At 39.8% G+C, this 22,984-nt stretch overlaps 3 protein-coding genes across 4 annotated transcripts; all 3 read right to left on the bottom strand.

Annotated features, from left to right (window-relative positions):
• Positions 1–8,748: 8,748 nt before the first annotated feature.
• On the bottom strand, positions 8,749–10,368 carry LOC4345623 (transcription factor MYB20). Of its 2 annotated transcripts, XM_066312928.1 has the most exons (4): positions 10,244–10,368; positions 9,889–10,073; positions 9,627–9,756; positions 8,749–9,522 (listed from the first exon to the last, which is right to left on the bottom strand). In XM_066312928.1, exons 2-4 carry the CDS (start codon positions 10,019–10,021, stop codon positions 8,856–8,858), a joined length of 930 nt encoding a protein of 309 aa, XP_066169025.1. In that variant the 5' UTR covers positions 10,022–10,073; positions 10,244–10,368; the 3' UTR covers positions 8,749–8,855. The 2 variants fall into 2 exon arrangements, with proteins under 2 accessions (XP_066169025.1, XP_015648743.1); XM_015793257.3 differs by lacking the exon at positions 10,244–10,368 and having other exon boundaries at positions 9,889–10,220.
• Positions 10,369–14,480: 4,112 nt separating this feature from the next.
• LOC4345622 (F-box protein SKIP28) lies at positions 14,481–19,201 on the bottom strand. The gene is made up of 3 exons (XM_015792963.3): positions 18,784–19,201; positions 15,404–15,714; positions 14,481–14,963 (listed from the first exon to the last, which is right to left on the bottom strand). The coding sequence occupies exons 1-3, from the start codon at positions 19,144–19,146 to the stop codon at positions 14,672–14,674; spliced, it is 966 nt and encodes a 321-aa protein (XP_015648449.1). The 5' UTR covers positions 19,147–19,201; the 3' UTR covers positions 14,481–14,671.
• Positions 19,202–22,283: 3,082 nt separating this feature from the next.
• Positions 22,284–22,984, bottom strand: LOC107281957 (agamous-like MADS-box protein AGL80). The gene is made up of 2 exons (XM_015793809.2): positions 22,658–22,984; positions 22,284–22,499 (listed from the first exon to the last, which is right to left on the bottom strand). Exons 1-2 carry the CDS (start codon positions 22,982–22,984, stop codon positions 22,284–22,286), a joined length of 543 nt encoding a protein of 180 aa, XP_015649295.2.

The following is a 22,984-nucleotide window of genomic DNA, read 5'->3' as shown; positions in this document are numbered from 1 at the left end:
TTTTGACGGAGGGAGTACGTAGTAGCATTTATACTGTCGAGTATACGTGTTCGCCATCTGCCGGCCGGAACAGTCCAGACGCTCACGATACCAGGTCAAGTGGATATGCTGTACTATTGCAAAGCGGTATTAAAACCGCGTCGTCTCTCCAAAGCAGCTTTAATAATTTGTTTAATAATTTCCCTGATAATGAAAGATCGTATTGTTTTCATGTAGTGAAGTGAGCCTACCTCAACTAATTAGGTTTTTTTTTTATAGAATCAGTTCACTCGAATTTAAATATTAGATTTAACGTGTGTGCTCGTATTTACAACTATTTATTATTTTAATGGTACGCGACGTACCTGTCGATAGTGAGTCGCCTGTTATGACTTCGTTAATCTCAAAATATGTCAACTCAGTCTTTTGGAGGTGCTCATAGATATAAAGTGTGCGTGTGTATTTATTAGGGTGAGTGTGCTCGTGTTATGAGCGTCTGCGTTTGTACTGTGTTTCTAAAAAAAACTTCATATATAAATTTAGGAAAGTTATTAATTTGCCGAAAGTTAGAAAGGAGAAAAACGACGAAAAGAGATGAACATGTAAGTAGATGTCAACCCAGTCTTTCGAAGATGCTCATATGATAAGTATATCCATGAGTGTTTGGGGTAAGTGCGTGTATGTTATGAGCGTCTTCGTTTGTATTGTGTTTTTTAAAAATGTTATCTTCATATATTAATTTAGGAAATTTATTAATTTGCCGAAATTCAGAAAGGAGAAAAAAATTGATGAAAAGCGACGAACATGTACCTACGTATGATAAAAGGAGAGGAATCCATCGTCGTTCCACTTTCGCCGTCTTTTTCTTTTTACTAAGGAAGTACCTCTACTATCTATATATAGTTTATGGACGCTCGGATTTAAACCTAACAAATAGAATTATACTATACATCGTGACTCTACCACCACATCGATCAATGATTGATCCAATTACTTATTTTGAATGGCGGATTTCTATTTTTAATATTTTGATCGCATAACTTCTTTTCATATGCCTAATTAAGCCTAGGATCGCAGCGTGTACTTTCTTTATGCCCGGTTTTACTTTGTTTTTGTCTACTTTAAATATTTTGATACTTGAATTTTAAATTTTGTAAGAGTTAATTTATATGACTGATTAGATTTTGAGGCTATTCGGTGAAACTTGCTCTAGCATCATGGGCTGTCCTGTACAGAGCCTGTGAGGCTGTGGCTTCTGGTTCGGCAGCTGATGTAACTGAGCGGTTAGCCTACTTTGTCCGTTTCAAAATATAAAGAAATTTTATTAGATGTGACACATTTTAATAAACGTATCCAGACTTATAGCAGTCTGGCTTTTCGTATGATCGTGTTTCAAATGCACATTTCTCAAACTGCTAAACATTATGTATTTAACAAAAATTCTATAGAAAATTTTGAGTAAAGTGCATCGGCGGTCCTTAAACTTGTAGGGTTGTGTCATATAGGTCCCTAAACTCTTAAAATGCATATTCAGGTTCCAGAACTTGTCAAAGTGTATTATCTAGGGCCCAAATCGACACATCTCCTTTAGAATCCTACGGCTCATGTGGCATGCCACATGGACGTGACGTGTCCCTTTCCTTTTTTTTTCTTCGTTATTTCTTTTTCTTCGTTTTCTTCTCATTCTTATTTTTTCCCTTTCTTCTGCTGCTCGGGTCACAAAGAAAGGAGAAGAAAGGGAAAAAAAGAGAAGAAAAAAAGAAATGGAAAAATTTTAAATTGGACCCATTTGTCAGCCAAAATGATGCCAAGTCATTCAATGTGGGATGCCATGTCATTCCATATGGCATGCCATATCAACGCCACGTAGAATCTATAATGGGTTGTTGCGATTTGGGACCTAGATGACACACTATGACAAGTTCTAGAACTTGGATATGCATTTTGAGAGTTTAGGGACCTAGATGAGACACCCCTACAAGTTTAAGGACCGCCCGTACACTTTACTCGAAAATTTTCTTTAAAAATTTATGCAAGTCTATTTAAATTTTAAAATAATTAATACACAATTAATCATACTTTAATAAATCACTTGTCCGGCTTTAAAATCAGGATTTTTTTTTTACGAAGGCAGTGTAGCTACTGCTGCAGCAAGCTCTTCCAAACTCTCTTGTCTGTCTACCCGGTTTGTCTGTCCGGTCTGCCCGGTTTGTCTGCGTTCGGGTCGAAGAGTTGAAAACTTTTCTCATATAGAAATCGGACTAGCTCATTAGCACATAAATAATTAAATATTAATTAAAAAAATTTAAAAATAGATTAATGTAATTTTTAAGCAACTTTTACATAGAACTTTTAAAATAAAGCTAGTTGATAAACAGAAAAATTAGAAGTTGAGAAATATGAGAAAAGAAAGCACCCTAAGATTCTTTATGGGTGATGGATACAACTAAGTTTATGAAAATTATTTAAGGGCACAGACGAATAAATAAAATATTGAACATTTAAAAAGTTGATTTAAATCTTTTTTTCTAAAAAATACTAATGAAGAAAGTTTCGTAAGAATAAGTGTCGCTTTTGGAAGTTTAGGAAGCAAACTTGCAGTAATCCATAATCTTTAAACCGAAAAGAATAATATAGGAAGTATAAGTGGAAAGAAAAACGATTCTCATCGATAGAGTTTAATTTGAGAGATTTGTTCCGGTCCAATAAAAAGTATGTCAAGGTATCAATATCTCATGGTACCAAATCGTTTCCGATCGTTGAATCTAACAATACCTCTGTCCAGCTAGATCCAACGATCGGAAACAATTTAGTACTATGAGGTGCCGGTACCTCGAGATACTTTTTACTGGACCGGATTAGAGCAAATTTCTTAATTTGAACTCGGAAGTTGCTGGAAAAGGCTGGTCTAGCTAGCTGTTCGACGAATCGCCGTGGGTTCTACTCATGTATTTTCTCCGTTTCATATTAAAAGATACTTTAACTTCTTTAAAAACTTTTTATAAGTTTGATTAAATTTATAAAAAAATATCAACGTTTATAACATCAAATTAGTTCATTAAATCTAGCATTAAAAATGTTTTGATAATATATTTGTTTGGTATTTAAAAAATATTACTATGGTTTTCTATAAATATTAAACTCAAAATTTTTATTTTAAAAAATAAAATGTCTTGTAATAAAAAATGCATGGAACTGCGATCAAGCTAGTCGTCAAGTCAATGTCAATATCTAGAACCTTTTGTTGGACTGCATGCATGTGTCCTCACCGAACACGCTCCTAACTCATCATCTCATCATCAACTTGTGTGCATATATGTACGGGTACATGCATGAAACAGCTCGAACAACCTACGAAGATGTGAACAACTTTGATTAAATTATTGCTAATTGGCAGTAATTGACAACTTGAGATCATCAGTAGACAGTAGGACGTTTCAGTACGTCACACGATGCCCAAAAGCAAAGATAAACCAGCGTTAGTTTTTTTTTTCCTCTTCTTATTACCAAACACCCCGTTTGATAGATACTTGTTCGTAATAAATTAAATTATATTCCATGAAGAAAAGAGTGTTCCATCCATGGAAATAATCCTCCCTCAGTTTCTTTTCTTTTTCTCCAATGAAATGACCATTAGTACCAGAATTCAATATCCATTAATTACGCTTGTAGTCCACTTAATCAAATTCTCCATCCGTTTCTAAATATTTTACGCCGTTGTCTTTTTTAAATATGTTTGACTATTCGTCTTATTTAAAAAAATAAGTAATTATTAATTCTTTATCTATCGTTTGATTCATTGTTAAATATACTTTCATGTATACATATAGTTTTACATATTTCACAAAATTTTTAAATAAGACGAATGGTCAAACATGTGCTAAAAAGTCAACGGTGTCAAACATTTAGAAACGGATGGAGTACTGAAGTAGAGCGAAAGCAGCAAATTTTGCTATAGTACGAGTCTGTTCAAATTGATGACATTTTTAACCATACTATTATTTGGTAAAATTAATAATTATGTGGCTACATTTAGTTTGTTACCAAATATTGGCAATGTGTATGGAATTTTGGCAACATTATTAAGCCAATCCTACCAAAATTTTGGCAATGTTATCAATTTACTAAAATTTTTGCCATTGCCAAATTTTGGTAAGGTTCATTTTGGCACCAAATTAAACCTACCCTATATTCTTCATTTTCCGCAAGCAAATTAATAATGCTAAACAAGAATTCCTGATAATTAATATACATGGACAGATTAAATATTTATTTTGGATAAATAGATTAATTTGAATGTCCCCCAAGTACATAATGATCAACAACTACTAGATTGGACTAGATAATGACAAAACAGAGGAAGTACTAACGGAATAGTGCCAAAAGAGAGAAGTGTAAAATTTTCATACCACAAGCGAATTATGGATGCAAGGATTGGTGAAAGAAAAATGTTCTCAAATATTAATTCCATAACAAACCTCTCTAACTTTTCAAAATATATTATACTAATTTATAGTCGTTGTCAAAGCGGCATATATTTCTCTAAAAAAATGGTATATCATTTTTACGTTTGAAGAGTGACCGCGCACTTCAACAGACTATTAGACGCATGTGTAGATATTCTACACCTGATGCTCATTTATTCCACACCAAATATCCATTTTGGAAAAAAAAAATATCGACCAACACATGCACATTAGAGTGCGAAGAATACGCGTGGAAAACACGTACACTGATCAAGGTTTTGTATGATAAAAATATTATCTATGCATAAAACAAGAAGTCAAATATTATGTCTTCACTACCTATGAATAACTAGCTGTCTTATTAATAGCATATAGCTAGACATATCCCAAGCTAGCTAATTATAGTAATTAAGCAGCACAATACCCTTAAATTTAATTCTTAATTAGGGCTAGCTTTGGAACATGAGAACATTAAGCGGTAATTAGCGTTTACTGGACTCCCTCTTTTTTCTCAAGTCAAACTTATTTTAAAAAAAATCATGTAGTTTAACAACGTATAAATTATATATTATAAAACTTATTTAAGATGGTGAATATGATATTAAACTATATAATTTTTTAAAAACTGATGGTAAAAGATACATACATATGTTTGTTTGTCTTAGGAAAAAGCAAAGCTAGTGAAATAATCCTCCAACACATATTAAATTATGTGAATTAACTCGCCGCCGCATGCAAAGCATATGGTCTAGCTAGCACGTGTGTTGCACATACACCTCGTACCATTGAGGCCGCACGTCCACACATCATTTGACACGCCACATGTTAGTAAATATAATAAAATAACTTAATTAATAAATATTTTCAAAAATAGAGCATAGTTAGTTAATTAATTATCTCTATATATAAAAAGAAGAGACAGTCGACCCGCCTGCTACCTACTGGGTCTCTCGCATGGAAAAACTGTTTCTGTCGTAGTGGTAGAGAGCTGCCACGATATGCATGCACAATATGCTACTTTGACTAGCTACAAATATAACAGAGAAAAATTCCTTACAGATGGCCTATATGGAAGATATATTCTTTTTATTCGGACTCAAGGAAGATATTTTTTTATTCATGGTTTATAAGTTAAAAGACCCGCGACGACTGATGTAACGGAAAATAATTTTAATGTTGATTTTTGTACTTTTACTTATATAAGTGGTATGGAAGTCAAAGCTGAATGATTAAAACGCCTTAAGAATCCCTATGCTAGTCTTAAAAATTAAATTCTAAATTTAAAATTGGTTATATGTAGCTCAAACAAACATATATATGTAATTTTTCATAACCTAATTAACCAACTAGTCACTAGGTAGTGGTCATATCTATAATCTTTTTTTTGGGAAGTGGACATATCTATGATTAAAAAATAATTATTGTGATAGATTAAGATGTGGAAGGTAGTGAAGAAATCGACTTTAAGACATATTAATTTTTAAGAGTTAGAAGTTATTATATTTTTATATCGAGCGAGTATACAGAACCTCTCGGTTAATAATGTTATTAAGTGAAATGACGAGGATTGACAAGCCGCATTCAAGCTAATTAATTAATAAAAAATAAGAAGAGCAGTTGAATTTGTATGCGCCAATCATGCAAATTTTGGATTTGAGCAAAGAGATACTAGCTGGTTTGCATATGGATGCGACTTTCGTTCTCTCCCATTGTACGTAGAAAGAAGCTGATGTGAGCCGTGAGCGTGTGTCCGGCTAAGGATGATCATCATGCGTCATGGATGATCTTAGTATTATATTATTTATGTTTTTTCTAGAGAAACTATTTCTGCTTTCCTTCTTTCGCGTTGGATATGTATTCCACTGTGCTGTTACACGCACGCTGGATACATACATATATATATATATATATATATATATATATATATATATATATATATATATATATATATATATATATATATATATATATATATATATATATATATATATATATATATATATATATATATATATTTCATTGGAGAATAGTTAATATGATCCCTAAAGTTTCGCTCCTAGATTAGTTTAGTCCTTAATCTTTTATATTGTCCAAACAAGTCCTTTAAATTTGTCATGTGGGCTAATATAGTCCTTGGTCCCACCAAAATCGCCACATGGACCTGCCATGTCACCTTCTTATGCAAAATCTATATGATTTGTCCAATTTACCCTTACGCACAGGAAAGTAAAAAACAAAAGGAAAAAGTTAAAAAATATATGGTATTTGTAAGAGCAAAAATATACCTCAAAAGGGTGAAAAAAAGAAGTATTTTTTTCCTATGGTTATATCTAATTCACCCTTATATTTATTTTTCTATGATATACGTAAGGGTAAATTGGACAATTCATTATTGATTTTGCATGAATGATGACATGGCATATCCATATGATGATTTTGGTGGACCCAACGAATATTCTAGGCCTTATGAAAAAGGTTAAGGATTTCTTTGGACCATTTAAAAGGTTAGGGTCTAAACTGATTTTACAGAGAAACTTTAGGGACTAAAGTAGCTATTCTCCCTATATTCATCACTGCTTCTTCCACTATGGGTATATATATCCGTAGTCGATCGAAGAAGCAATGATAAATATATAGGAAGAGAAATATAGTATGTAACTGAATGATTGTATTGGGTCTCGGCCTCTCGGGATGATATATGTATAAAGATTATATGAGTAGAGATATGAAAGGATTAGCAATAAGAAATGGTTCTAAACAAATTAATCTTATCCTAATATTTCTACAACTATCATATATGCTCTAACCGTCAGGAACACTAAAATTTATCTTATAGGAAGATCACTAGTGATAAGTCGTGTTCAAAATCTATTGAAATCACAATAACCTTAGTGAAATTTGTAAAATCATGGGAGAGAAAGTTTGAATCTACTTGCGCTTCCAATTGTTTACTTATTATCTTATTAGCCGCCATGGAATTCAAAATTAAAATCTAAATTTAGAGTTAACATTCGATCGAGTTATTTTTATCCCTTAGTTTGTTCTTAGTATTAACTTTTAAACCGCTAATAACTCAATCTAATATAAGATATGACATAATCTAGTACAACAAATATGGACATGGATCTGTTTGTTATACTAGATTATATCTCATATTATTTTAGGTTGTTTTTTTATATGGAGGGAGTACATTTATAGCACACGTCTAAATAAATAAGATTTAGAATATAGTAAAGTACAAAATTATGTTTAACTCACATAACACACAACTTTATCCCATGGGAGTACTTTAGATCCAGCGACTTGATTATTGTCCTTTTGCACCTGGGATATGAATGAAGTGAAGTACAAAGCACACTGCACTCAAGGAGAGTTTGGTAGCTAGTAGGATCTTCTTAGAATCTAGCTACAACCATCAGCATCTATCTCTCTCCTCTCAATTGTTCATACGTAGGTCTCATTCTTTAATTTCTCTCCTGAATTTATTTTCCTTTAGCATTACGGCATCTGCATGCACGCGTGCAAGTGCACATGACATAAAAAAAAAGCAATTTTACAGTCCTTGAAATGATACCATGAGGTATTATTTTTTCTATTGTAAATTTGATACCTAGATATTATGAGGTACCTCATGGAGTCATGGTACCTCCTCAAAGACCGTAGAATTACTCTTAAAAAAAAGAGCAAAGCAAACAACATTTTTTTTCCTGTAAATCCATAACTCTCATTGGGCTCTTTATGCTCGGTTGTGTCCATCTGGTTAGATGTAGAGGTCGGGTTTATATCCTATTTTCTAAGAAAAAAATTGGCTCTTTGCTGAATTTTCTGTTTTTTTTATAGAAAGTACAAAGATCAGCCACAGGGACATAAAGCCTGTTTGGGGAACTTAAAATTCTGAGAAGCAGCTGGTTGGTAGCAACTTCCAAGAATATGGAAAAGCTGGGTTTTCCAGCTTCTAGCTTGTAGTTCATTTCCTGGATTCTACAACTACAGCTTCTCAGAATTTGGACTAAAAACTAGACTGTTTAGAGGAGTTTCTGATTCTGGGAGAAGGTGCAGAAGCTTCCCTAAACAGGGTCATATTTAGATATGAAATTATAATATCATGGATTATTACTACCCCACACATGCAGGGACAATTTTCATCGATCTGATTTTTTTAAAAAAAAAAGAAAAACTGAAGTTGCCTAGTAAGTGATCGATTTTTTTTGACATAAACTGATCGAATTCTGCAATATATAACTGAGAACATTGATCATTTCACATCACTACACTAATGCAATTCCAATGGAACAATTAACCAGAGAGGCAATACTAGAACAATGAAACAACACTGTTCTGTTTTAGTTCGGTAATTATTGATTATAATAAACACTGTAAACATAATTTACAGAGTTTAATTTTGATTGATTAGAAGAGCTCAAGCTTGTTCCACGCTGAAGCTGCTGCCTCCTGCTCAAACGCGCTCCTCTGCTGGTCGTAGCACTGAAAGGCGTCTAGCTCCTCGTACATCGCCGGCGGCGATAGCGGCGGCGGCGGCAGCGGGAGGCGGTAGTCGTCGTCCCACAGCAGGGACGGCGGCGCCGCCGCGGCGATCAGCTCGTCGAGCTCCATCAGGCACATGGCGTCGTCGGGCCACTCCAGGACCGGGAGCAGCGCCGCGGCGTCGACCTCGTCGCAGCTCGTCGTCGAGGAGGCCACCGACGAGGACGACGACGACGACGATGTCGTCGGCGTCGAGGCACCGGCGGCCGTGCAAACCGGCGGCGGGTGGTCGCGCAATGGCACCATGATCTCGTCCGGGTGGATCATCGGCACCTCGTCGGTGCAGAATCCCGGGGACTCCTCCTCCCAGAGTTCGTCGTGCTGATGCTGCTCGGCCACCGCCGCCGCCGCCGCCGTGTTCTTTCTCTCTGCGTGCTTCTTCTCTGGCGACGGCGACGGCGGCGGCTGGAGGGGCCTGTGGGTGAGGGGATCGATCCCCATTTTCTTGAGCTTCTTCTTGATGTGAGTGTTCCAGTGGTTCTTGATCTCGTTGTCCGTCCTCCCAGGCAAATGAGACGCAATCTTAGACCACCTAACATGTTTTGTATATAAAAATGGTTATATATACATTAAAAAACTAATTTATCATACGTTCAGGCATGTTGTCCCAACGTGTCGAGGACAATGTTATCGTACCTATTGCCCAATTGGGCATGTAGGTCGACGACGATCTTCTCCTCGGCGTCGGAGAGCAGCCCCCTCTTGAGATCCGGCCGGAGGTAGTTCGTCCACCGTAGCCTGCAGCTCTTCCCGCACCGGAGAAGCCCTATAATTTTATTACAAACATACCCTTTTTCAGACAATGAAAGTATATAAACTTTCGGCCTCGATCGTAGGATGCACATAGCCAAAACACACATAAAGTAGTACTGCGACACGAGGATCTCGATCGACGCACCGGCGAGCTTGGGGACGGCGCGCCAGCAGCACTGGCCGTTGGTGAGGAGGAAGGTGATGAGCTTCTGGTCCTCCTCCGCCGTCCATGGCCCCTTCTTCAGCCCCACCTTGTCGCAGCACGGCTGCCTCCCCATTGATGATCTCCTACCTTAAGCTGCTGAAGATTTGGTTTCTTCACCAGAAATGCTAGAAACAACAAGAAGCTGCAGGGTGATCGATCTGATCAAGAGATTAACTGACAGCAATTCAGCTAGGTATGGTATGTAAGGTAGCAAATGGCAGTTCTGAATTCTGAATTGAGGATTGGGATGATGATGCAGGAGGAGGAGTACTAAGGAGCAAGATGCAATGCTCACCTTCCTTTATAAGGGGGAGGCAAGAAGAGGAGACAAAACAAACCAGCCAGTAGCTAACTACTGATGTGTAGTAAGCACCAAGGGTCTCTCTGTGTGTGATGTACTGATGTGTAGTTCAAGCTTCTATCTCTCTTTATTTTTTTATTTTTTATTTTTTATTTTGCTTACTAGCTCTATGTACACGTGTCCGAGGCCGGTGAGGCTGCGCGGTGGGCCCGGGCCGGGCGTCGGCAGTGAAGGCTGTGAGGGTGGCCTACGTGCCACCATGAAGCATGAGCTTCTGCTCTTGGGTCCCTTTTGCTTGCTTTGCAATTGCAAGTGCTGCACTACAAAGTTTCCATGCTTTCTTTTCTTCTCCCTTTACTTTCATCTCATGTTCTGACAAAATTATCCTCTGGTCTACCTTTTGCCCTGGATGGATTTTAGGTGAGATCAGAGAATTCTACTACCTGTTTTTAGGTGAAAACAGTTATTGACAAGATTAATTATCCTCAGATCAATCGATTAAGCTGCCGACCAGCTTAATTAATTGACAACATGTAAAATGTTCAGTCATCTGTTCTAGAGCTTCAGATATGACTTGCAAAGGGGTCCTTATTGTCCTACCATGGTTAAAAATTTTCATCCATTTTTTTTCCGGTGAAAAATTATGGGGCCGCGACGGATCGAGCAAGCGCGTGTAGAACTTGCAATTTTTTTTGAAGATTTGATCAGCAATTTCAGAGGTATATGTAGCCGCAGTATGGAGTACGGCTTGTTGGACAAGATTTTGGCTTCCAGCAGGCAGGAAATGTTGAATGATCATTGAGGTCAACACTGCTCACTCTCCCTTGTCAACATATGAAACTTCCCATGATATCACAGGGATGAAATTGCCCACAAAAGTCTGTGAGCTAAGATCCAAAACATTCTTCCTTCTATCCATACAGAGAGATTGCGGATCGCGACACGATGACGGTGGAGGATATTCGACTAAATTTTTATAGGTTTAAATGAAATGAATAGTGAGTAAAAAGTAATTTGAGTGGTAAAATTGTGTTCTGAATTGTAGTAGTGCCAGCAATAGATTGATTGGCAATGAAAGCCATTATTTTGTTGTACTAGATGACCTTCATTTTAACTGATCGACCAACTTAACAGTATCCATCAAGACTTCACTTCAGGCCGGTCAGGACACAAGGTCGGAATGATCAACTACATCTTCTTCAGTAAACAAAAAGACCCGTTTATATTTTGACAATTTTTATTGTGATCTGTACTAGTCGTAGAATACTGCTGGTAGAGACCATCGTAAAAACACTCTTATTTTTTACAAATTTTTTTCTCGAACATGAATGATCACTTCATAGGTTGACTGAAGAACTGCATGCTTAATTTGAATTCCCAAGTCAATTTAGGGTAAAGTAGTGCACTTCATCATTTCTTTTCCCTGGCATATCTTGATTGGGCAGTTTGGCACCAACACTAAGTATCCTTTCAGACAATCAAAAGCATCATCTGACTGCAGTTCAAAAAAAAGAAAAGGGCACCCTCTGACTTCAGCTAGCTAGAACAAGCCATCAATCAGTACACCGCGTCTCGGTGTCGCGCTGAGGTCAAATTTCGCCACTCAAAGCTGAAAAACATGGTACTATACAAAAACCAGAGATTATTATTATTATCATCATCATGGATGTACTTTTGCCTCCCATCATCCTTTATCATTAGACAATTAGATGTGCTATTAAGCCTTTGATTGGGATATGTGAAACCCTGAAAGATGAGGAGGGCCAGGTGCCATTGCCATGCCATGCAAGGCAGCTCCTTTTCTTTCTTTTTTTTTCCCCTTTCTGAATCCACTTCAATTCCACACAAAGGAAGAGATGATCAGATCACCATACATGATGGAGAGACTGTTAGTGGTCCAAAGATTGTGTTCTCCCAACCAACATTTTCCTCCTCCTGCTCCAACTCACATTCTGACCCTGTTCATGCAACAAGTTTTGCAGTGACATATGTGCCACCCAGAGTCACAATTTTCACAAAGCTCATGCCCCTTTTCTTGGGCTGTTGCTCTCTGCAAATCCTGTCTCCCATGACGCGTGTGCTCCGGGGGGTGTTAGTGCTCATGTAAATGTCATGGATTTTGGTGGTTAGTTATAGTGTACCTGAAGACGGTCACCGACGCGAAAAAAAAAAGGAAAAAAAGTTCCAGCTTGTGATTTAGTAGCACTGATTTATTTATTTATTTTGTGTGTAGGGGAAAAAGGAGGTGCCCTTCACTTGAGTTCATGGCAAGAAGCAGGGGACTAGATGGGAACAGCACAACTACTGATCAGTGATGCCTTGCCTTGGAACTCACTGGTGAAGGGTGTAGTAGCAAGGTTCCTTTTTCACATGTCGAAATTTTGGAGGACCAATCTGCTGCTGCCACCTGTTTCATCACTCAGAGGAATGTAGAAATTTCAGAGTATTTTTATAGGAACTGAACTAATTAGGCCTAGTTCTGTTGTTCTAAATGGATAAATAGATGATGGATTATTTGATTTTCTTTCTAAAATAATATTCTAGGGTTCAAGCGAATGAAGTAACTATTATAAAGTTAAAAAAATATTTTAAAAAGTATTCTAAGGAACTTATATATGTAGAAACCGTTTGCAAAAATCACAGCTTAGAAAGCATGACTGTGATAACCTGTAATCTATAAGAGGAAAAGAAGAAGGCCCTTGTAAAATTCTTGTGTTTCATGTGAATAAATTAGTTATACAAAATTTAAAAGTTGATCTAAAGATGTATTACAAGAAACTTATATATAGAAATAGGAAGCTTTTTACCAAAAAAAAACGTACCATTTAGGTGCTTTGAAAACATGAATGTGATAATTTATTATCTGTAAGAGAAAAGGAACATACCTCAAGTCCTGTAAAATTCCTATATTCCAAAGGAATCTTGACTATTGCTATAGAATATTATAGTAAAATAATATTTTTCTGAAATGTTTGGTTGTATATACACTTGTGGATATAGAGACCGGATTTTTATCCATTATATAAAAAAAATCTCAGCGAAACATCATTGTGAAATGATCGCCGCGAAACAGGTTTCTGGATGTAAAACTAACTTTGCTCATTGTGCACGAAATACACGTGTTTCCAGTATTCCAGGTTCACATCTGGGAGGATTCATGATCTTGATGTTATTAGGTGTGGTCTAAAATGGAGGGACTCGCTCGAGAGTGCGATATCTCAATTTGGTAAAGCTAGACTCTGACTTCACCGTGCCAACTATTGGATTCCCTCCTGAAAATGGTTGCTCAAATAGCAAATGGAGACGCATGAACTTGAAGTAATTGTTTATGCTTTTATTAAAACCCTTTTTCAGATCTTGCTGGCTTGCTCCCCTCGAGGGAGATGGAGAAATTGTGTCTAAAAAAAAGTAGGGATGGACACGGGATTATTCAGTAGGTGCCGCTGATCTGCTTTAGCATTTGAAACAGATTATTCATCGAATTATCGTGACAGTAATCTGTTTAGTTGTAAGAATAAATTACATATTTTGAGAAATAAACTTATCTAATAACTTTAAAACAAGTAGTCCAAGCAACGCAGTAGAAGAAAGTTTCTTTTTTTAAAAAAAAAAGAAAATTTGTTTTTTGAAGCACGGAGTAAACAATTCATGACAATAATTCGGTAAAGAAGCGGAAAAGAAGATGGATGTGCAGTTAAAAACAATCGCATTAGAAAAGGTACATTTTGGTTATTTTGTTAGTGACCCTCTCTCGACCAAGATAATGAGGGACCAAAATACTGATATAGACTACGGAACAAATTTTGGAAAGCAAAGTGCTATCAACTGTCGAGTATTTCAATATTGTACAAGTTTATCGCAAAACATGATCTAAACCCTCAATTGACTACTCAAATTTAGACTCGGATTCGAAATAGTACAGGGACAGGTATCTTCTTCCTGTAAAAGATGAACAGATGATGGAAGGTATTCCAGTCGAGTAGCATTTCTTGCAGGAGTATCATTTGAATTCTGAAATTATAGGCGCAAATGGCAGCCAGACAGAGTACAGCACGCTCCAAAATGACAAATGGCGGTTAATAACGGTGTCCTTCAGTCTGTCATGCTGAGCACATTCTGAGCTGGAAGCCTGGAAGGTTAAACACATTCCATAGGCATATGGGACTTGAGGGCAATGGACTGTTTCAGTGTTATTCAGAGTTTCAGACAAGTTGCACAAGTCCATGAAGTCTGCACCCGCTAAATTTGACGTGATCAATAAATAATTCAGAATCCTAGATTTCCAGTACACTCAGTTAGTTAGTCTAGTACATTTGACGCTTTAAGTAAAAGTCATCAGCAAGTACTGGTACACAGACAGTAGTTTCATACCCAAGTATACTCGACAACTTGTATTTCCTGTAGAGGGGCAGGAACTCACCTCTAAGAACTTTCTTCCAGGTTCTCGCGTGAGTTACTAGAAAATTCCACGCAACGATGACAAGTAAACTGGCCAGATGGTGATAAATCTACCTTCAGATTTTCATGCCTCTTGCAGTAGGGCCGATTGCAAGTGCTACATTTCGGGAGCGGAAGCCAGCACTCCATGCACAGGAAGTCCGAGCATGCAAGTTCAGTCTCGCTGAGCTCCTCCAAGTCGATGCACCCACCGCATGTTTCGCATCGGGCAACACAGAAGAAGCAGCCTCGACATTGAGCCCAACTATCCTTTCTCCTGAAATATAAATAAATCATCAAAATAGATCAAACCTTATTTTGTAGAAATGCGAACAAAGTTCAGGTCAAAGTCAATAGACCTGAAAAAATACTGAAGAATATTTAACATATTGAACCAGTTGTTCCAAAGACGAGAGCAACCAAATAAAAATTAATTGTGCAGTTGCTTTCCTGTAGCCCATAGGGGAGAGAATAAATGAGTTTCTGGACCATCACTTAAAAGCTTTCCAGGAAAGATGAGATCCCTATGTCAGCTATTCCACAACCACAGGAGACAACACTATCAAATATCTAAAGGCACTGAATATTGTGACCATATAGCAAAGATGAGTTGTCAATAAGCAAATAAGAAAAACAGTGGCAAACTTTCAACAAATTTGAAGGGAAATTTTCGAAGCAAAGAGCAAATAAGAGTTCAAAAGATCAGAAGGTACAAACCTACAGCCATCCCTTGTACAATCAAACACCAGCCTCACATTTGTGCACATAGGGCACACATCAACATCAATACGGCGTTCATCGTTGGTGTTGAGCACTTCATGGACTCTGTGGCTATAGAAAAGTGATTGATCATCTTCTTGTTGGTTACCCTTGCACATGGCAGAACTGATAGCATCAAGATGATGCTTAGTCATCCTGCAAATACCATGGAGTCGAATGCGGTTTAGATTCCCCTTGCATTCATAAAGAACCTGGACAATCTTCACCACACCTTCAGCAGTCAAGCCTGTACATCTGGGCATATAGAGCTGCAAGTTAAAGAATAAGTTAGATAAGATGCACCCAAAGGTCACTAAAGCTATTGCATAGAAGTAAGTGGTACGACGTGAAGTGAATATGTACTTTTCATGAGCATATGATATTGATTTCATCTTCCAGAAATAACAAAGCATCAAAATTGAACATATATATTAGCATTCTGCAGTAGTAAACAGATTTACGCAATAGAAGACTGTAACTTCTGGCCAGCATCTATTATGGATAAAAACTAAGTGCAATAGCATCGTTAAGTCAACAGTGCTATATATAGGTAAAGCAAGTTCAAACTTCATACAACAAATCAGCTCATGCAATTATTTCCCATGTTTTCTTAGAACTAGAACCTCCAAAGTCATTCTGGTAACTGAAAGTGGCAATTTAACAAACTCACTATTGCTCCATAAAAAAATTGTGGTCAACAATCATGATTTTGGAATGGAACTAGATAACTTGCTCCCAGCTAGTTGCTAGCAATAATTATTTTTTAAAATGGAACTTTTGGTGCTTTTACAGTACTTATCAGAAATTGTCATATGACAGTTATCAGTTCCTAGATTGAATTTTAAAAAAAAACAAGAGAAAAATGAACTTCATGTGTGTGAGATGTCTAATGTTGCTCACTTCAAAAGTTAGAAAGGCTATGGGAAGTTAGTCATGGCAATCTTCTAACTAACCTTGTAAATTTTAGCCCTAGTTGAGATCATGGTGTCCTTCAGTAGCGTACTAGACTCCATACTGAGAATCTTTCATTGATTAAAGAACAAAGGGTGATGTAGATTAGAGAGTACTCCCTCCGTCCCAAAATATAACAACTTCTTCACCAACATTCTCTTCTCAACCAATCACAATCCTCCACCATTCAATTTTCTCACCTACCTCCACTTCTCAACCAATCACAACCTTCTTCTATTTAATTCTACCTACTTTCTTAATACCCGTGTCCAACCCTAAAAATCCTTATATTCTAGGACGGAGGGAGCAGTAAGTATTGAGTATTGACCAACTGCACCACATTTTACCATATAAGGTTTGGTACATCCAAAGTCCAAGGCAAATGTATCTCATATTATCCCCAAACAGGTGGCTAAGGGAAATAATACGGCAACCTCAAAGTTGAAGACCTATACATTATTATTCACAAATACTGCAGTGCCCTAATTGTTCCATATTTTTCTTGACAAGATAAACATTCTTTTCCAGTATTATGTGGTGTACATGGTTGTATATCCAAGGAAAAATCTCTCAAGGATACAATCAATCCACTGCAGATTTGATGTATTAAATTCAAAATTACAATAGATACTGTTGACTCCCTAATCCCAGTAGCTATTGCAGTTAGCAAGGTTAGTGAAACAACCCAAGACGTATAGAGAAATCTCAACCCCAGCGAAAGTGAGTAAGAGAAACCCAGCATGGTGTGCCATTTATTCCATCTTTTAACAAAGAGTCCTAAATCAAGAACTTTTCCCTGCTCGGAGCCTTGGAACCCAATAACTTTTCCAGTTTCCCGCACTAGTTTAACTGTTTCGTGTGAATTCCAAAAACATACTGCACAATGAGATGCATCTTGTGCATACATGAAACATTCAGAATGTCTGAGATCACAAAAAATTTGTTAAAATCAAGTTTAATCAGCAAGAACATCAAACAACCATGTATAAAATACGTGAGGTGGTTACCCAAGATTGTGTAGGATCAGTGTTACCATCTTAAAGCCTTAGGCAATAATTCAATCAGATGTTTGTACTGTTATACCCATGGGATCAAACTGAAATTCTTATTATTTCGTGGTGTCAATTCAATGGGAATGTTCTGTGTCTGGTATTATTTATCTATGGTTTCTTATGTGTATTAGGCATCGATTTCTATTCATCTGGCACCTGCTTTATCCCAATTCCAAAGTGCAGGAATCTGTGATAAAAAAGGCTCATAAAATAGGATCTCGGAACCCTTTATTTCACTTACACAGTATGTACCATGTAGCACACTGAGTGGTATATATAAGCCTAAAGTTGGAAGCAGTGGCCAAAACCATAGTATGGAGTAACTTTATGAAGACTCGCTTGCTAACTTGTATACCAATACTAGGACACCCAAAAAATAATAATATTTTAATGGGTAATGAGATCACACTGTCCAAGAACAGCAAAATGGAAAATTGTTGCTCTAGCACATCTTTCACTAAAGGGTTGGCTATAAGACACTAAGACTATTTTTTACTATTACATTTAGTACGAACAAAAAATATTATTAATGTCACATTGACCTATATTTATAATTTACAACGAATAAATGCGAAGGAGAGGTCATCCAGCGTCGACTAGTGTGGATGTTAATGTTAGTATCTAATGGGATCACTTAACACAGATCACAGGATACAAAATGGGCACCCAAGCAAGCAGGATCCTAGAATTCACACTTGATTGAGTAATGTGCTCAACGAATTAATTTATCTCTTCCAAGCAAGAAACCAACCACTACCTTTTGTTGCCACCATAGATACCATATAAGATTACTAGTGTTGTTTCAAAAAGGTCCATATCACAGGAATTGGAATAACAATAACATGCATTCTCTCTCGAAGCACAAAGCTTCAAGCTCCATGTCGAGTTGTCCTCGTGTAAAAATAGTATTTCATACAGAAATAACTAAAAGTCCAAAATGCTAGTGCGCTGGCTTTCTGGGGGGTGCTATTTACTGAGGGCATGAACACCAACATAAGTCTATCAAGCTCCAAACACGATAAAGTACAGTGTATCAAGTATCAACTAACATCGATTTGTATTTGTAAACATGTAATGTTTAAATTGTAATGAATTCAAATTAACTTGATCAATTATCATTACATTATTGCATTTTCCCCCCTCTTTCGATTTCGGTAACATGAGCCAAACTGCTGAAAGCTAAAGCAGCCACGGTGCGTAGGCATTACAGCAAACATTAGGCGAGCAACACCCAACTACCCAAAGCATCTATAGATCTTTCCCTAATCCAAACTTTTCTCACAAACCAAAATGAAGCGAACATGCGGTGTGGGGGAAAACCCTCCCACTATATACCTCGGTGATGCCAGGGTTTCGCTCGACGACGCGGAGCAGGCCGGCGTCGGAGACGCGGGTGCACCCGAGGAGGCGGAGGGACCGGAGCGTCCCCCCCGCCCTCCCCGTCAGCGCGAGGAGCGCCTCGTCGGTGAGCCGGCGGGCGAGCGGCGGCGCCGCCACCGCGACGCGCCGCCACAGGAGCGGGTCCCCCGCGACGGCGTCGCGGAGGCGGCGGCACGCGCCCGCGCAGGACAGCAGCTCGCGCAGCGGCAGGTAGGCCAGGGACAGGAGCAGGGCGGCGTGCGGCTCGCCGCCGGGGGACGCCGGCAACGGCGGCGGCGGCGGCGGCGCGGCGGAGGCGGTGGCGGTGGCGGGCAGCATATGGAGAGAGAGTGGCGAGGAATGCTTCCTTCGAGAGGGAGGAAAAACCAAAGCCAAGTTTGGTTTCGCCTGCAATGCTCTCCTAGTAAAAAAAAAAATTCGGTTTCGCCTATCGGCTAATGGAATTCAATCGTTTTTCCCAAAAAAATTTTCTATATAAAAGTTTCATTAAAAATCATATTAATTTATATTATGAGTTTTTAAGCTAATATTTAGTTAATCGTGCGCTAATCTGACATTCTGGTTTAGACCCTGTTTCTTTTAGCTTGGGATTATTATAATCTAGATTATTGAGTCAGATTACTATAAGCTATAATATGTAGTAGAATAGGCGGTTAGTTGTTTCTTTCCTAGATTATTAGAGTCTAGATTATTGGGTTTACAAGTTTAAAGAAGGAGTGGGGTGGCATGGTGGGTAATTTTTCACCCAATAATATGGAAAAAGCTCACATAAATGAGCTTATCGGATTATAATAAGCTGGGATCCAGATTATAATAAGCTACTTTAATAAATTATCTGTTTCTTTCAGTTTACTCTCAATAATCTAGATTATAATAATCCTAACATGAAAGAAATAGGGCCTTAATCGTGCACTAATTTGGCATTCTGTTTTACTCTACGGGCCGAGGGAGTGGACTAGGCTAGAGGAGGGGGACAAAATTGACGAGTGGGCTGGACTGAAGGAGGGGCGCGGGCAAGCTGGGCTGGCGTGGCCTTGGGCTAGCTGGTTCGGCATGGGGATGGGCTAGCGCGGCCTTGGGCCGTGCGGGAGCGTCGGCCCAAGTAAGAAGGAAAGGGGGGAGGACGTCGGCCCAAGCGATGGACCTTGCTTCTCTCTCCTTTTGTTTTTGAAATAAGTTCACCGGAGGTCCCTCAACTTAACAGCGAGATTTTTTGAGGTCCCTTAATTACAAAACCAGAAATGTTTACCCCTAAACTTACATAAACCGTGCACTCAAGTTACTATGGCAGTATATGTGAGTGGTTTCGCTGACGTGCCATCCTAGTCAGAAAAAAAATTTAAAAGTACGTAGGGCCCACATGTCAGCTTCACATATGTTTTCTTCTCTTTTCTCCTCCTCTTCACTTCTCTTCTTCTCCTCTTCACCGGTGGAGCACCGCCGGGCAGAGCATCGGTGGGCGAGCACGGCAGCGGAGTGGCGGGCGTGCATGGAGCCACGGGCCACGGGTCACGAGAGGTTCGGATGCCGGCGGCGCCGGCCGGTGACGCAAGAGAAGGGGAGGGCGTCGTCGGCGGCGGGAGCGCTGGGCGGGGCGCGCGGGGGGGGGGGGAGTCGGCAGGCCGTGGGCGGCAGAGGTGGCCAGGGGCGGAGGCACCATCGCCGTCGCCGTGCTCTTGTTGTTGCAGCTGCCGCACATGCGAGGACATCCGGCGTCTTGACAACGTGGTGGCACCGTGGAGGTAGCATCGTCGGCGACTGGCGTCTGATGATGAGTTGATGGCGTACATCGTACTGGCGCCGAGGATGGCTGTGCTAGCTGCCATGGAAGTCCGACGTAGGCGTTGGTTGACGATGCTCCTAAGCAGATCGGCCAGGTGATGGGGACACAGGGGTGCTGCGGGCGGGCGAGGTTGCCTTCCACGAGGAGATGGACCAGGGCAGTATTGACTTCTTATGATGATGGATGGTTGCCTTCCAGGATGAGGTGGTGTTTGCTGAGCCCATTTCCTAAGCTCGCTAATCACCTGGCCATTAGCGAGCTTACATACATACATACATACATACAAATAGCATGCATGCTTCCGGCGAGGGAGACGTAGCGGAGCCTGGGCGCGAGGCCAGGGAGGCTGGGCTTTGGAGGCGATGGTCCATCCGAGCGCGAGGAGGTGGTTCTTGATCTTGGTCCGGAGCTCGTCATCCTGGCGGCGGAGGAGGGAGAGCAAGGGCGCGCGGTGGTCGGAGAGGAGCCGGCTATGCAGCTCCGGCGACAGCAGCCCGACGGCTCTCCGCCCGTCGCCTTCATCTGCGCTTGCCCGCCGGCTCTCCGCCTGCTGCCGGCCTGAAGAAGAGAATAGAGAAGAGGAGGAGAATAAAACTAGAAGAGAAGAGATGTGCAACTGACATGTGGGCCTCACGTACATTTTTTAATTTTTTTTCTGACTAGGATGCCACGTCAGCGAAACCAGCCATATATACTGCTATAGGATCTTGAGTGCACGGTTTGTGTGAGTTTAGAGGTAAACATTTCTGGTTTTGTGGTTAAGGGACCTCAAAAATTCTCGCTGTTAAGTTGAGGGACCTCCGGTGAACTTATTCCTTTGTTTTTTACTATGAAAGTTTAAGGAAAATTATAGAGTATATTAGGGAATGAAGAATATTAGGAAAATATTCTCAGCCATGATTTTAAAAGGAAAGTTTATTTCCCACATTAATTTACTACCTCCGTTTCATAAAATTTGAATTTCTATCTAAAATTGTATTTCTACTAATGTGGGACCCAGCAAATTGATTACATAAAAAAATATTTCCTTTTAATCTCCCTTCCTTCCATCCCTTCTCTAAGTCTCAACCTTCATGTTAATTAAGTTTATATATAGAATGTGTGCGTGCACTGTATTCATTAAATAATAAGGTTATTATGATTGTTTTTCTATCCTTGATTCCCTATAAATTCAACTTTTATAGAACAGAGGTAGTACTTGATAAATTGCTTTAACTTTTAATATAATGAATATAGCAAAAATGTCCGTGCGTTATAACGGATAAAGGTAACACACGATAGAGCATATGATCTCCTAATTAATGTCTCACGTTTTCCGCAGGCAACATGTATGATCTAAATATCGCTAAATGATGTGGAGGTTTCCTAGTTAAAAAGATCGCGACGGCAAGGTGGGGACGCACGGATCGGCGGCGGGAGCGGGAGAGCCGGCTTGCTAGCACCGGCGGCAGTGGAGGAGGCAAGGCGCTGGTGCTGGAGCCCGCTAGATGGAGGAGAAGGAGGTGAGACAGCGGCCGGAGCTAGCCTGCGACGATGAGGAACCCCCCCCCCCCCAAGGCTTCAGCGGCCGACCCTGGCACTAGCTTTGGACCCGACAGCTCCTCGACGCAGAGTGATCAGACCCAAGGGGTGGGGACAGAGAGAGGGGGGAAATGAGGTCCGAGATGCCGCCTCACTTGGACACCGGCACCACGCGCTTCGCCGCGCCTCCCGCTAACCATGCGACGGGGAAGAGAGAGAGAAGGGAAAGATGCCACGAGATGGGGCTCTCGGCCCCGAAGATGGGGCTCTGCGCGGGCGGGCACGCCACCGCCACGATGGCGGGAATAGTGATGTCGCTACGGCCGACGCTGGCTGCACTGACGCGGGAAGCCGTGTGGACACCGTGCTAATCGCAAACGCGCTCAACCTCGCTATGGCAGAAAGAAGGAAGAAGACAGGAGAAAGAAGGAAGAAGGTGGAAAAGGAAGGAAATTGACGGAAAACGTGACGACAGTGGCATGGTTCTAATTTTGTAAAATTTCAGTGGCACGGTTACGGATAGACTGAGTTGTTGACGATCTTGAGTTGTGCATCTGCCATCCAGCCAAGGCTGGTAAGCTGCTCAATGGTAAGATCCTCGAGGCCTGCGCAGCGGCTATAGAAGGCTTCAACGATGAGTATCTTGGTCTCGCTTTCATCGGCATCACGTCTTACCTTGTGCAACTTTTCTTGGAGCTTGTCGGTGCGCTCCTTGATGAAGCCATCCAGATCCATCGTCTTCTTGTATCTGTCTAGCTGTGGCATGGCCTTGAAGCGCTCAAGAACCCTCGTCGCCTCCTGCACCGACAGCCAAACCTCTGTTGCTTGCACCTCGCCCTCACCATACACCAT

The sequence above is a fragment of the Oryza sativa genome, chromosome 8 (assembly GCF_034140825.1).
Source record: "Oryza sativa Japonica Group chromosome 8, ASM3414082v1".
Taxonomy (NCBI): Eukaryota; Viridiplantae; Streptophyta; class Magnoliopsida; order Poales; family Poaceae; genus Oryza; species Oryza sativa.
The sequence above is the reverse complement of the archived record's forward strand: the minus strand, read 5'-3'. Positions and strand labels throughout refer to the sequence as shown.

What these genes read in the sequence shown, in the direction of transcription:
- LOC4345623 (XM_066312928.1), bottom strand. Translation starts at nt 10,021, where the DNA reads ATGGGGAGGCAGCCGTGCTGCGACAAGGTGGGGCTGAAGAAGGGGCCA. An exon ending in CGCCGTCCCCAAGCTCGCCG is followed by an intron (nt 9,757 to 9,888) that starts GTGCGTCGATCG and finishes ATAAAATTATAG; the next exon opens with GGCTTCTCCGGTGCGGGAAG. An exon ending in CATGCCCAATTGGGCAATAG is followed by an intron (nt 9,523 to 9,626) that starts GTACGATAACAT and finishes AAAACATGTTAG; the next exon opens with GTGGTCTAAGATTGCGTCTC.
- LOC4345622 (XM_015792963.3), bottom strand. Translation starts at nt 19,146, where the DNA reads ATGCTGCCCGCCACCGCCACCGCCTCCGCCGCGCCGCCGCCGCCGCCG. An exon ending in GAAACCCTGGCATCACCGAG is followed by an intron (nt 15,715 to 18,783) that starts GTATATAGTGGG and finishes TTTAACTTGCAG; the next exon opens with CTCTATATGCCCAGATGTAC. An exon ending in TGTACAAGGGATGGCTGTAG is followed by an intron (nt 14,964 to 15,403) that starts GTTTGTACCTTC and finishes TTTATATTTCAG; the next exon opens with GAGAAAGGATAGTTGGGCTC.
- LOC107281957 (XM_015793809.2), bottom strand. Translation starts at nt 22,984, where the DNA reads ATGGTGTATGGTGAGGGCGAGGTGCAAGCAACAGAGGTTTGGCTGTCG. An exon ending in TCAAGATCGTCAACAACTCA is followed by an intron (nt 22,500 to 22,657) that starts GTCTATCCGTAA and finishes GTTTGCGATTAG; the next exon opens with CACGGTGTCCACACGGCTTC.